At 34.8% G+C, this 13,601-nt stretch overlaps 1 protein-coding gene across 1 annotated transcript in view; it reads right to left on the minus strand.

The window, feature by feature from the left end:
• The window catches only part of GRIK2 (glutamate ionotropic receptor kainate type subunit 2), a gene marked incomplete at both ends in the record, with an annotated part of 428,838 nt that overhangs the window by 137,614 nt on the left and 277,623 nt on the right, over positions 1–13,601 (minus strand). The window contains one exon of the mRNA XM_082305204.1: positions 13,340–13,563. Coding sequence (XP_082161330.1) covers positions 13,340–13,563 — 224 coding nt within the window. The remainder of the gene's footprint in view (positions 1–13,339; positions 13,564–13,601) is intronic.

A 13,601-nucleotide genomic window follows, 5' to 3' on the forward strand; every position in this document is an offset into this window, starting at 1 on the left:
ATTTGATAAAACCTTGTCAGGGTACTGAATATATCAGGTCTTGCATCAGCTCAGGATTTCTTCCAGACTATGTTTCCAAAAAATTGTGATTCTAGAAGTAGTATGTCAACAATGTAGGGACAGATCCAAACTGCTTCTGGACATATGCAGGAACTCATTCTTTTCTACAGAAATAGACTACGGATACTTCTTTCTCTCTCTGTTTTTCTGAGGAAGGACAATTACACTAACTTTTTCATTACCAAGGACCACCAACTTGACTCCACTCTGTATTTAACCCTGACATTTGATTCAAATGTACCGCTTCCAGTACCACATGGCCTACCTGAATCTAATCTATTATCTTCCCTCTGACCAGATTGCCAAAACAAATGTTTGTGACTTAAACAACATCAGAGAGGTTCAGCTGCCTAAACACCGATGTCTCAGAATTTTCAGATTTCCCAACATATTTAAGATATCTTTAGGGCTCTGGTCTATGTGATACAGGACCTATGGGCAACTTGTGTATTTCTGTAAAGGCAGTGAGTGCATGCTCCTATCCCATGCATCTGCACAGCTTTCCATCATGTTTCAATACTTACAGACACACCCTTTTCCACACAAATTAATCTGAAAAGTTAAGATTGTTAAGATTTTCTTCGTTGTTCCTCATATCCACTGCTCTTCCCCAAGAGAAAGACAAACTTGGAAGTGATTTTAATGTCATTACCATAGGCTAGCCTGTGCAGCTATTCCACCAGTGCCATTTGAATCTCATCCAGACTTCATGTGAGAAAAGCCTCAAGGCCAAAATCAATACCTGTCTTTCAAAATCCTCATCAAAATTCACTTGCTTTATAATGTAGACAGTAAACTGAAATGTGGTCCTGCCTTGGTAGCTGATGAACTATGACTGCTGAACCTGACTACTTAAGAAACTTTTTCACTTCATTTTCTTCACACCTCATCATAGAAATTTTCATCCTATTTGACTATTTAAACTATTTAACTACTACTTCTGAACTGTGGACTCTTTAAAGGAAGCATTTGGCATTTGTTATGTAACAACAAGACATGAGCCTGCTTGGCAATGCTCTCTGAAAGCTGTCCTGTGTTACAAGAAAGCCCAATTAAGCTTTCCATACCATCCAGAAATCGCCACTGCCTTCGCCTGTGGAGTCATTTATATTCGTGCATAGAAGCGCAACACCACCATCTTCCTTAGGTTTGACATTTGCTTTTGCACAGGCGCAAATGACTGCAGTGTGAAAGTCAGGATCATGAGGAAGGTGTTATGAACATTAACAATCCCCATCGACATTTAAGCTGGAGGCAGAATTGGGCTTCTAGCAGCAACAGAACAGAAAGATATGAGGAGCCTCTGGTATCCATTGACCTAGTTACTTTATCTAATTACAGTTACATTTGAAGCAAGGTGAAAATTCCTTTCATTCCAGTAAATGAAGGGCACGCTGACCAGGATTTTGACATGATTAACTACTCACTCTCCTCTAACATGCTTGTTTAGAAGAAGGGGAGAGCAAGAGAGACAAAGTAAGAGAGAAGTGTGTGGAGGATAAATATGACTAATTAAAAGCCTTTTTCAGATATTTTTGCAACTTGACATTAGCTTTGCCATGCTCTGTGAGCATAGCAAAGCAGTGCAAGGTACAAAATTCTGCTAACTATTTCCGTTTTTCTTCTGGATGGGCTCATTGGTTACATTGTGTCAGCCACAAAACCAGAGAATTTTCTAAGTGGTGGAATTCTTTCACAGGAACTTCTCTGAACCTGCATCACACTATAAACCTTCTAATTTTCACTCCATATCTGCCAAGAAAATTGCTCCAGAATATGAACTAATTGCTGTAGTACCTTTTAGCTGAAAACTGTCTTACATTGCTGCTGATGGTGCTCTGGTACAGAAACAGTGTCTTTACTTCCACAAAACAAATAGGTTAATAGCAAATAGGCATCCTATTCTGTGTAAAGCTAAAGCTATTTCTCATGGGAAAGGACAAGAACGCCTTTAAAAATATGGAAGAATGGAAAGAAACTGAATAACCTTCTTCTGCTACCTACCACCTCAATATTTGCCCCATGAAAAGTTCTCCATGCAGCATTCCTGCTTCACATAGTTGAGGAAGGAAACTGAAATGGAAAGAGGCATCTGGGTGGTTTGCTATCTTTAGTCTGGTGAAATTATATGAATGATCCCATCAAGATGAAGTAACATTGCCTTCATGGTTCTCACAGCTAGAGGCTATCTGCTGTAAAGTCTTTACGCAAGTCCTAATCAGCAAGTGCAGGTGCCACACATATCTAATGACCACACAAAACAAAACAAAACAAAACAAAACAAAACAAAACAGTATAATGATAGTGAAGTGCCAGAACAGGCCTATTTAATAAAAATTACTTACATTTAAACTCTTCTCTGATGTGCTATAAAAATTATTAATGATGAACCTTTAGATATTTTAAAGGTTTATTATTTTCTAATAAAATCAATTATATCCCTTAGCTGATGTGGGATTTTTAACTATGATGCTGAAATTTCTCAATATTGTATAATCATTTCCCTCTAAGAATGATACCTTTGTTGCTAAAGATGGAACTTCTGATAATACTATAATAAAAAAACCTCAGTACCTCATAAAAGGCTCTCACCTTTGTTCTTAAGTCTGAAAATGCATGATTAGCTTTACACTAAAGCAATTTCACCATCATTCGAATTAACAGAGAGTGATTTCCACAGATAAAACAGAAATGCTTGGAGAACACTAGTGATTTAGTTTTAGCATCAAAAACAACTACCATACTTCTTTTTTCAGACTGATTTCCAACCAAGCCCTGTTGGTGCTTAAATGACTCCTAGTCTCTAATGAGTTAGAGACTGGAGGCTTGCATAAGCCAGGTAAACTTCTGGCTGACAGCTAAATCAGCAAGATAAGCAGGAAATAAATAGTTCACATACTTCTGCCTACAGGAACATATAGGGAACAATCTTACTTTTCTCCAGATACTGAATAACACTTAAAGTCAAGAAACAGTCCCTATTTATTTCCTTATTTCTTTTAAAGATATGCTTCTGGTTTGAAGTATAATGTTTAACCATGACCCAAGTCTAACATTTTTTTCCTCCAAGAAAAGAAATGCTCTATCTTTTCAAGAGGTAAGATTCTGGTAAGTTTATTTTGGTTTGGGGTTTTCTTTTTCTGTTTTGTTTTTCCTCCAATTTAGCTCCATATTTTCAGAATACAATGGATAATGATGATGGAGAGTCAGAGGAATTTAGGAAATCTGATTTTAGCTAAATTTGCGGAAACTGAATTATTTCTAGTTCTGATGTCAGAAACTGATATTTAATTTTAAAAAAACACTTATATTCTAACAGACATTTTATACCACTCCAAATAATTGGACATTTGACTATTCAGTTACAAATATCTAAAAGTAGCCTAATATTGTATCTGTATTATTAACATTACACAACAATACAAGGTCTGTTTTAGAGAATAAAAATCCATAAAATCCTTTTGTTACTCAGATTTTCCTATCCTTCAAGTAATCCTGAAGCCAAAGAATTCAAAGGACAACTCTGAAATACTATCCTGCAGAAACTGCTCTTCCTCTGAACATCTGTAGCTAGGATTTTTTACTAGGTTAATAACCATCATATCATATTAGCTTTGCTTCCAATGATTTATCTCCCTCTTCATTTAGATGATATAAAAAAATTCATTCCGTATGGGTCCATATATTTAGCAAAAAAATAATGCTCATTTAGTATAAAAACTGCCTTTCAATTCTTACAGCCATTTTTGCTCAATATTATTATATGTTTCTGGGCCCTCCAGAAGCAGGGTAAATAGAAATCATGAATGCTTATGGTCCATTTTCCATCCTATCACTATAACCCCTACATTTTTCTTGAGGAAACCTCTCACTGCTAAGTCAAGGTGTTCCAAGCAGGATGCATATGTGAAATTACTTCTATACATAAAATGTCTCTAACATCAGCTCTTCTGTTTTGATTTTTGGGGGAAAAAAAATAAACAAACAAACAAACAAGCAACAGCTCAGCTGCTGGTTGGATTCATCTTCTGATATATCAGGCAATCTGTAAATTCAGTCACTGATGCTAATGGAAAAGGAGTCAATCAGTTAACTTGCACACTTTCAGATTATCACTTGTATCCAATTATTAACAAAATCTTTTGACAGCACTGTGGTACCTTCTTGGATTCTTATTGACTCTATACCCATTCCACTAGATTCTTGTGTTTTGTTCTTTAGGTTGAAGATGGTTTTGCACATATCATGAGTAAACTGCTGCTATGCATTATGGTGAGAGTTACAATTTCCTCCTCCCCACTAATACTATGCATGCCAGAGTAAAATACATGCAAAACACCCCCAAAATAATGCAAATAAGCCTCCTCCCCCCTACCTCCAAAAACATAAGAGACACTGGTCTTTCTCAAAAGCATAATTTTAGCTTGAAAACACTCAGATTCATCTATAGAGGAACCTTCTCTTTAGGCATGTTTAACATTATTCCATGCTATGATTTGCTAAATAAATATACAGAGTGCCAAGTCTAGACTTGCATCTTCTTTTCTTTTCTTGCCACATATTGGGGAAAAAAATATTTTGACAAAACAGAATGAAATGATCCAAAAAGAAAAAGAATGTTCAGCACTTTTTCTGGAGACTTTCAACTTTTTTTCAAGCAAACTACTTCATACAGTAATCCAATATTCTTCTCATATCCTATATGTGCTCCTAATTAGCAAGGGCTGTTAAAAATAAGGATAAACCACTGCATATGTTACCACAGTGTGAAGATCTTTCAAAACTAAATGAAATTGTTCCTCAGACTGTTTTTACCTTTCTCAGCAAGGACTATGGGATTATTTGCTAATGGATGGTAACACAGTACACAAAGACTAACAAATCACTGTCCACGGTAGATATGAAACATTATTTTGAGTGATGTTATATATATTTGACAAAACAGTCTTCAGATATTGACTCACCTATAGAAGTTGTTTACCCAAGGCATTTGAAGACACAAAATGAGGTAGATGAGATCTACCTTGCTTGTAGTTAAACCCAATTAGACAAATGCAAATTTCTTATGAGAAATGTCACTGTTTTGAGTGCTGAGATACCTTGAAAAGCAAATTCCATAGTATGTATGTTTACAATATTTTTAACTTGGTCATATAGTGTGCAAAAAAAATCACAGAAAACTGGGCATGTAAACTCAAATATGAATATATGAGCTAGGATTACATGTGTGTGAAAAGAAATGGCAATACATGTGGCATAATACCTTCCAGCATCTCCCAGCCTGTTCTAGAGATGAAGGGAATGCAAATGCAATTATTAAACTGTCACAGGCACTTTGAAATAATGATTTAGATAAACAGTGAATGGCATTCAGGCAGATGTCTAGCAATGAACTGTGTGAAACAGAATTAATCAAACAGAAAAATTCTAGTCAGTCAAAACTCAAAATGGAAGAAGGCCAGAGAGTAAACTCATTATTTCAGAAGCCATTCACCAATGAAAACTAGTAAAGATGATTTATCCAGCTGAATCCTCTCTAAGAGCTTTAGTGAACAGCCTTTGGATCCTAAGATACAAGGTATTGTTAAGATTCAGAAGGATATATAAGATCCTGACATATCTGGGCAGTGAAATATTCAGTGTAACATGTAAATGAGAAACTGAAAACAAGGGAAATAATGATATGAAAAATAGCTCAATATGAGTTTTGATACAACTTTCCACAAATACCCCTCAGACTCCATAAAAGATCCATCAAAAGGGAGAGGAAATATATGTTTATAAATATGTAACACCTATATGTAACAAGGCTTAAAAAGTAAAGTCAGAATGAGTACAGAATGATCTGTCCACCTAATTGGAGATAATGATCTATCTATAGGTATCTAAAATTTAATTCCTGTCTTTGGACACAGGTGCTTAAGGAAATGAGAATGAAGAGATTGAATTGCTGGTAGTAAGAGACACCAAATTCCTTAAGGATGAACAGTTATGATTCAGTTCAGACATTCAAAATACCTAGGATAATTAGTGATGAATTGAAGAACCTGTGATGGCTTTCAGAATAATGAGAAAAAAATTAACAGAAAGGATGGAAAGAGAGTTTTTAGGCCATCTTCAATTTTACACAGCATAAAGATACTACCATACTCTTCATTAAAAAAAAAAAAAAAAAAAAGGCGATTTTCTGAGTAAATTAATCTACAAAGTAACAAGAATTAACATAAAACATACTGATGGAGCAAGTGCTACAAACAGATGCATATTACGAGGTGTTTTCCTTATGGCAGAAGTCACCAGACCTACTGCTTTGTTTCCTAAGAAGGCCCCACACACATCTTAACTCTGCAGAAGACAAAGTTTGGCTAGACCTCCACAAAAAGAAAAATACCAATTTCTTGACAGAAGAATACAGAATTGACCATATTTTTCTTCTTCAAAGTGCATATGGAGATTTAGCCAATGAGGGGGTACTATATATTCTGTTGGACTGCTAAGGAAGGTGAGTTATGAGTTCTTAAGCCATCCTCAGTTAAAACATTTCAGTTGTTTTGCTGGCCGTAGTTTCTTCTTATGTTTGACGCATGGTAAGCAGTATCTGGGATGTCAGACTGATCTATCACCAATATAGCAAGGCTTTAGAGTACTGTCTTTTCCCCTTAAAATCTAAGGAGGTTATTTATGTTGAAAACAGTAAAAGAATTTTTCCCTTACTGTAATCTCTAACAGTATTCTAATAGAGGCTATTATGTAGATGCTGTGCTTATATGGACACCCGGAGAACTCTTGATACTCTTGTCTCTCCTTGAACAGCTGAAGGGGATTGAGAGCATTCAGAAGTGATTCAAGAGAATCCTGAGGAGTTAGGATGAGGAGTCCATATTGAGTTGTTTATTTATATATTAGATATTCTATAAACCGACACTGAATGCAGATAAATCTCTTGTGGAGGAGGTCAAAGTGATCAAAGCATCTTTCTGAGTGTCAAGATGCAAAGTGAGAGATTGCTGCTTAACTCATTACTATACATGTCTTTCTTTTAGCCATATATCTTCATCCACAACATTTAGACTTTATAGCACTGATTGTGATCTGTGTCATAACTTCTTAAAATAATTACACAACTTAGATGATGACCGTAAGAAAGCATTATAATTCCAGTATGTTTCACATTTTTGATATAGAAAAAAGATGGAACATAAGATCTGTGTGCTGACTACAGAAAATTAAACTTAAATACTATTACAGATTATCCAGATTTATGATAATATTAATGGCATACAGCACAGTAAACTCCCATTCTGTTTAATCAATTTAAAGCTGTCATCCACATTTTGTGTAAAGTGATACTCAGAAATACCTGAGCATATTTGAAATATCATGTGCAAGTCTTGCTTACATTTCCAGTGACTGCTGTCCAGGCATGATGACTGTACAATTTCATTGCTATAACATAAAGCAGGATAGACTAAGTAAAAAACATGTGCTTAATAATTTGCTTATGAGTGCAAAAAAATATTATATAATTCAGGTATCTTCTTTATATTAACCTCAGATATTGGAATTCTATTCAAATGATAGAAATATAAAATGAAAATTTTCCAGGTCTGATGTAAAGGAGGAGAAATTTAGTTCAGAAAGTAAGCTTTTTAGAACATTCTCACATAATATTAGGATTTACTGGTATAGCTACACAAATGTATCAGTTAATAAAAGGGTAGAAAAGCCATCAAAGAGAGAGAAAAATTCTTGTCATGCAATCTGCCTGGTTCACTTGACAAAAAAAAAAAACAGTGTTCCAGAGGCTGGCACAGTTGCTCTCTGTTCACAATAAAGATGATCTCTAACATTGACAAGGATTTGCTTTTCAACTGGAAAAATTATATGAAAAGAAGCAGACTATACTGAATCTTTTGGAAGCAATCAACTAAGGGTCATAAGCTGCAACTTGGTTTAACAGAAATAAAAATCTCTGAAATAATGTTATGGAACAGTTTTGGAAAGTGTGTAATTTTTGGCATGCTTTTATCCTTGTCACAGTATTTTATAGTCAAGTGACAATATCCCCACTTGCATTACAACTGAGGCAAAACTATCCTAAAACTGTACGATAGTAAAAGAAGCCGATTTCAGGGTTGCCATCTGGATTGCCCTATTGGATGATGAATCCATTCATGAAAACACCTCATAACATATGCTGTAGACCTCTAGGTAGGCCTCAAGAGATAAAATTCTCGTAGGAAGAATGCTTCCTAAGAACACAGGACAAATATGCTAACTTCCTACGTGAATAAATATCAACATAATAATTTAGGAACCAGAGCTCCATAGTAACCGGAAAAGTAATTCCCTCTCATTCTGCCATTAATTCCTTTCCATCAAGATAGTTTTCAAGGAACAGTTTGAAAATCAATCAGACAAGCTCAAGGACAGAAATCAGCTGATCAAGAAATATGAAATAAAAATGAAGACTGATGAGATGTAAAAGGATATGCATGCACTCCAGAGAGAGATAATGCTCAGGCGTCAGTTCAAGTCTGAAGCAGCAGGCTATTCCTAAGCTTCTTCACAGCGAAAAGATTAAGATAAATGTGTGAAGACATTTTTAAAACTCTCGTCTTCTTTTATTATGTTTTATTCCAGCTGGTAAGAGAAAAATATAATTTGGTGATGAGGCAATGTTCATTGTGCTTTTATCACTGCTTACAAGGAAATGGAAAAATAGTTGATACTAAATGCTTTGACAGCTGAAACCAGCACAAGGGCTTGACTTATGAGAAGTAGGATAGCATAACTCTGCTGAAGGGAGGAAAAAGCAGGATGTCCTAACATACAGAATGTGGTATAAGGAAAGGTGAATCAAGCCCTTTAATAACCCATGATTCAATACTAACAATTAGGGCAGTGAGCACAGGTTAATGTATATTTACGCAATATTCACTGATACTCCAGACAGCTCAGTATAAGAATCATAAGAGCTCATTAGCGGACCACTTTATCCAGGGTAGTTTATCTGTTTCACAGCTGATCTGTAAAGGTGAAGCACCATGCTAAGGCAGGTGTATCTCTTCCAGTTATGGAGATAGGTCACTTAAGAGTAAACTGCTTTATGACAGACAGACACATTCACAGCAAACAAATCTTACTACACAGAGAAATACTTCAATGTGCATGGAATAACTTGAAATCCAGTAAATTGGGTGGAAAATAATTGAATAAAAATATTTAAGGAGCTTAGCCTCCAATACGTGTTTTCAGAAAAGATTTATGAAGGCATGGATGTTTAAAGTCATACATAAGAAACTCCAAAAAATACAATACAATCATGAGGAAAGCCAGCTAAAGATTCATTTTGAAAGTCATTAACTGGAAGACCTATGTAAATCAAACATATTTAGTATTTTTAAAAGTATGAAACTGATTTCCTTCATATTGCCTATGCAGAATGGGAAGTATCCACCAGTTACCAACACATCAGATCTTGCAGAGACCAAAAATAGGAAACAGCTGTTTCATATACACAGACTAATGGAAAAGAAGGGACAATATGTGTCTATGAAGTTGGTATACAACACTGTAAGAAATCAGCATGTTTCTTAGAAATGAAACAATGGTTTGCATCAATGGACAGAAATGAAAAGAAATTCCACTAATCGAGATTTTTCATTATACAGATCAGAAAACATTGTGTACTTGACAGAACTCCAAAAAGGAGTTGGCATACTTTACTCCAGTCTTAGTTTTCCTTCTAATCACATGTAAACTGTGAATTTAACGGGGATTCTAAGTCAAAAAAACAAGTAAAGGCAGAGGCAAAAAGGGAAGATATTGGAACTGGAATGCAGCAAGACATCAGATGACACAAGACACTGTTAGCAGTGACACAAAGACACTGCTAGCTAGCATCAGAAACAGATGTATTACTGTTGCCACAAGAGAAAAAAATGCTATATGACTTTCTCTGTTCACAGAAAAGTAAGTGTCAAGCAGACTGCGTTTATCTATCAGTCATCAGCCTGTACGACAACAAAAGGAACTTTCAGAGACTAACCACCATAACTACTTAGATTCAACAACCGCAACAAACAAGATTAAGAGGTTTTCATATATATGGAGAAATCACAGCCTACTATAATTCCCCACAAAGAATGACAATTAAAGAAAACACTGTGTACAGCACATATATGTTCATCCTATCCACAATGCAAAATCTGTAATGCCCACATAAATAGATGACTCATCATTTTGGGGGGTACTACAAGAGAAAAATGACATAGAAAAGCCCTCCAGCTAACAAATAAATCTCTCTCCTAGCTTTTTGTCTTGTTGAGTATGCAAAGATTCCAGCCCTTTATATCTGGTTCTCAAATTGGAAGGAAAATCCAACACTTTTTCAAATAAAGACTAATAAAGATTTATATTACATTTTTTCCCCGTTTATGCCTAATATGTTACTCTATGAAAGTCCTTTCTCCAATTCTCTCTCAAAGATTCTTGAACCTTTTACTAATTTCTTCATCTTTCCCTAAATAGGACCATACCACTAATTAATGGGTGAAATCCAAGAACCACGACAGAACTGTACTTTCCATTTTCAATGTACCAAGCTCTTACATTCCAACACTGTTTGGAAGACATGGTAAAACAATAAAATCACGAAACATTTGACACAAAATGGGAGGTTTAAATCTAAAAATAAATATTCTACACTGAGTACTGATGAGCTGTAATTACAAAACATCATATCATAAAAGACATACTAAGTACTGCTCCAAACATAGATACATCTTATTATGAAACACATAGTAATTATTATGAAACACTGGTAGTTAAACATTCATTATGGAAGGATTGTTATGAAATAGAAATCTTCTTAATAAAACACTCTAGGTGGAACCTATTAATTTAGTGGCATACAGTCCAACAGTTTCATGACACCAGGACTGAAAAATACATCATCAGTTGCGCAATACCTAACTTATAATCTGTTCTGAAAATACATAGTCAACACTATGCTGCAAAGTCCTCTTGACTACCACACTTCAGTTAGCAGTATCTCCCTTTACATGACAAATACATTTTGTGAATTATATTTGCAAAAGACTCTTACTTTTGAATGTTATTTTCTCTCTTTATTATTCGGCAGATTACATTTTTAACTTAGACCTGTTTCCCTGTATGAACTACAGTGTTAGAAAATGCTATCACATACTATTAAGTCATTCTGCATTATGAATAAAATCTGTAGATTGTCCTACATAATCCTAGATCTTTTGTTTCTAAATATGTTATCAATATTTGATTGTAGAAGTTAAGAAGAATTGAAAATCTCTAGATATGAAGGCTGATACAAACTTAGGCATAAAAAAGGTATTTTACACAACTCTACAAAAAACCAAAAACTCCTCTGCTCGGTATAAAAGCTATTTCATACTGCTTTACAATGAAGATAATAAGGAATTTATGGTGCTGGTCACAAAAACAGACAAGTGAAAAAAAATTCAGCAATACTTGTCTACTATGTGGTGCTTCTGTTTAAAAACAAACATTCTTTCCAGTTCTGCTAGTGAGATCAAGTGACTGAATAGCTTAATAAAAAAAAAAGCTTAAAGAAAATGTATCTTTCCTACAAAATATGACAAGACACATTTTCAAAGCATAATTAAGAACTCAGCCATACAACTCCTACTAACATTACTGGGAGCTGCCTGTCAAAAGCACTATGCATCATGCTGAAAATGTCCTTCAGTGATAATAATAGGGTTAAAACTTTTGGACATATACATAAATATTTTACATGAGGTGTTTCACAAGTTAACATTTGTGATTTATGCTCTATTGCGCTTTCAGAAGTACCTTTATCACAGGAACACCTCAGAAATGAGTTTACTCTCTAGTTATATAGTCCACTAAAATCTACTGTTCTTTCAAGAAAATTTCAACATAAGTCTGGCTCTTTAAAGCAGACTTCTACAGAAGGCACACAAGTGAAGTTATTCATTACAGAATAAGTTTCAGTGTTGTCTATATTACTTCAATACCTCATGTACTTTATGTACAAGTGATGTTGCTAAATTACTTTTAAACTGGTTTCTAAAGATACTTCCTCTCCCCTTAGTAGAGAAATGATACAACTTCTCCAAAATGAAGCGGATAGTATCAAAGAAAGATGGAGAACCCTGATATCAACTACAGCACAATAGAAAAAGAAAAATATGAAGATTCCACTGTGTGCCACAGAATGAAATCATAAAAATCTTGGGAGATTGCATTATCAAGTCAAACATATGCTTCTAAAAATCATAGCTACAGATAAGAAAGAATCTTATTAAAGGGGTAAAAGCCAATATAGTTTATATGTATTTGATTAAAAAAATATGTAAAAGTGTCTACTGAGAGGAATCTGCAAAAGAGACTACATCTCCACCCCTTTGGGAATCGTTGATTTACTGTTCTGAATTTTTTTTTGCTGTCACAGCAAAAGTCAAAGTTATAACATGTAAGACTATTCCTGTGAGCATCTGGAGTCAGTCCTAATTAGTTAACAAAGAAAAGGAAACTATAATAGGAACTTTTGACAAAATATGTTTTCCTGCTTGTCTATGTTGAAGAAAACAGATGAAAAAGTGAGCCCTATATATCAAACTAATTTACAATTTAACAGTTGTTGTATTGAGGTCTTTAACTCTGAAAGCTCAACTAAACATGCTTCCAAACACATTCCAATCTGGGACTTTAAATTATGTGAGGTATCTCAGGAATCTTACCTAGTACATGATTAAAAACTAAATATTGTTACCTTACTTCTAAGACACTAATCTACATAAAGTAGCTTGTTTTGTAACAGGTAGAGGCCCAATTTGGACATCTAGGATTAACATGGGCAGCTAAGTACTCAATTTGAGATTAAGCACCATAGCATTAAATGAAGTCAGGCTAACAAAATACAATATGTCAACCCCTGTCTTTCTAAACACAGCACAATTGGGAAAAGACTTAACTAAAAACTTCCATAAACTTCCTAGTGTCTCTAAATTTGCAAATAAAAGGAGAAAGCTAGCTAGCATACTCAAGACTTAGTGACATAACAAACTGGAGACTTAGTATGGCAGTGGAGAAACTTAATAGTGAGAACCCTCATCATTAATTATTCTTCTGTACATCATGAAGTTAAAATATAAGAGTATGAAAGTAAGAAAATTTTTGTGACTTTTGACAATTATTAGTAAGAAAAAGATGATAACAATTGCCAAAAAAATCACAAAAGTTGACATGTTACCTGGCTATGACAAAGAGCACACAACTGACACCCAAGTAAGCCAGCAGAATATACATCCAGATATCAGGGGAGAGAGGATTCAGGAAGGAGAAGACGCCCGGGTTTGTACCATTGGGCTTGCGGTACAAAATACTTATTCCAAGAGTCATAAAGGGCTTGGAAAAGTCGATGACCTTCTCTCGAACATAGGTAATTGCCAATGGAGCAACTGCAAGGTCAGCTTTCTGTTAACAGAAATACAAAAAGAGAAACAGGCCATAAG

The sequence above is a fragment of the Platalea leucorodia genome (assembly GCF_965183815.1).
Source record: "Platalea leucorodia genome assembly, chromosome: 3".
NCBI lineage: Eukaryota > Metazoa > Chordata > Aves > Pelecaniformes > Threskiornithidae > Platalea > Platalea leucorodia.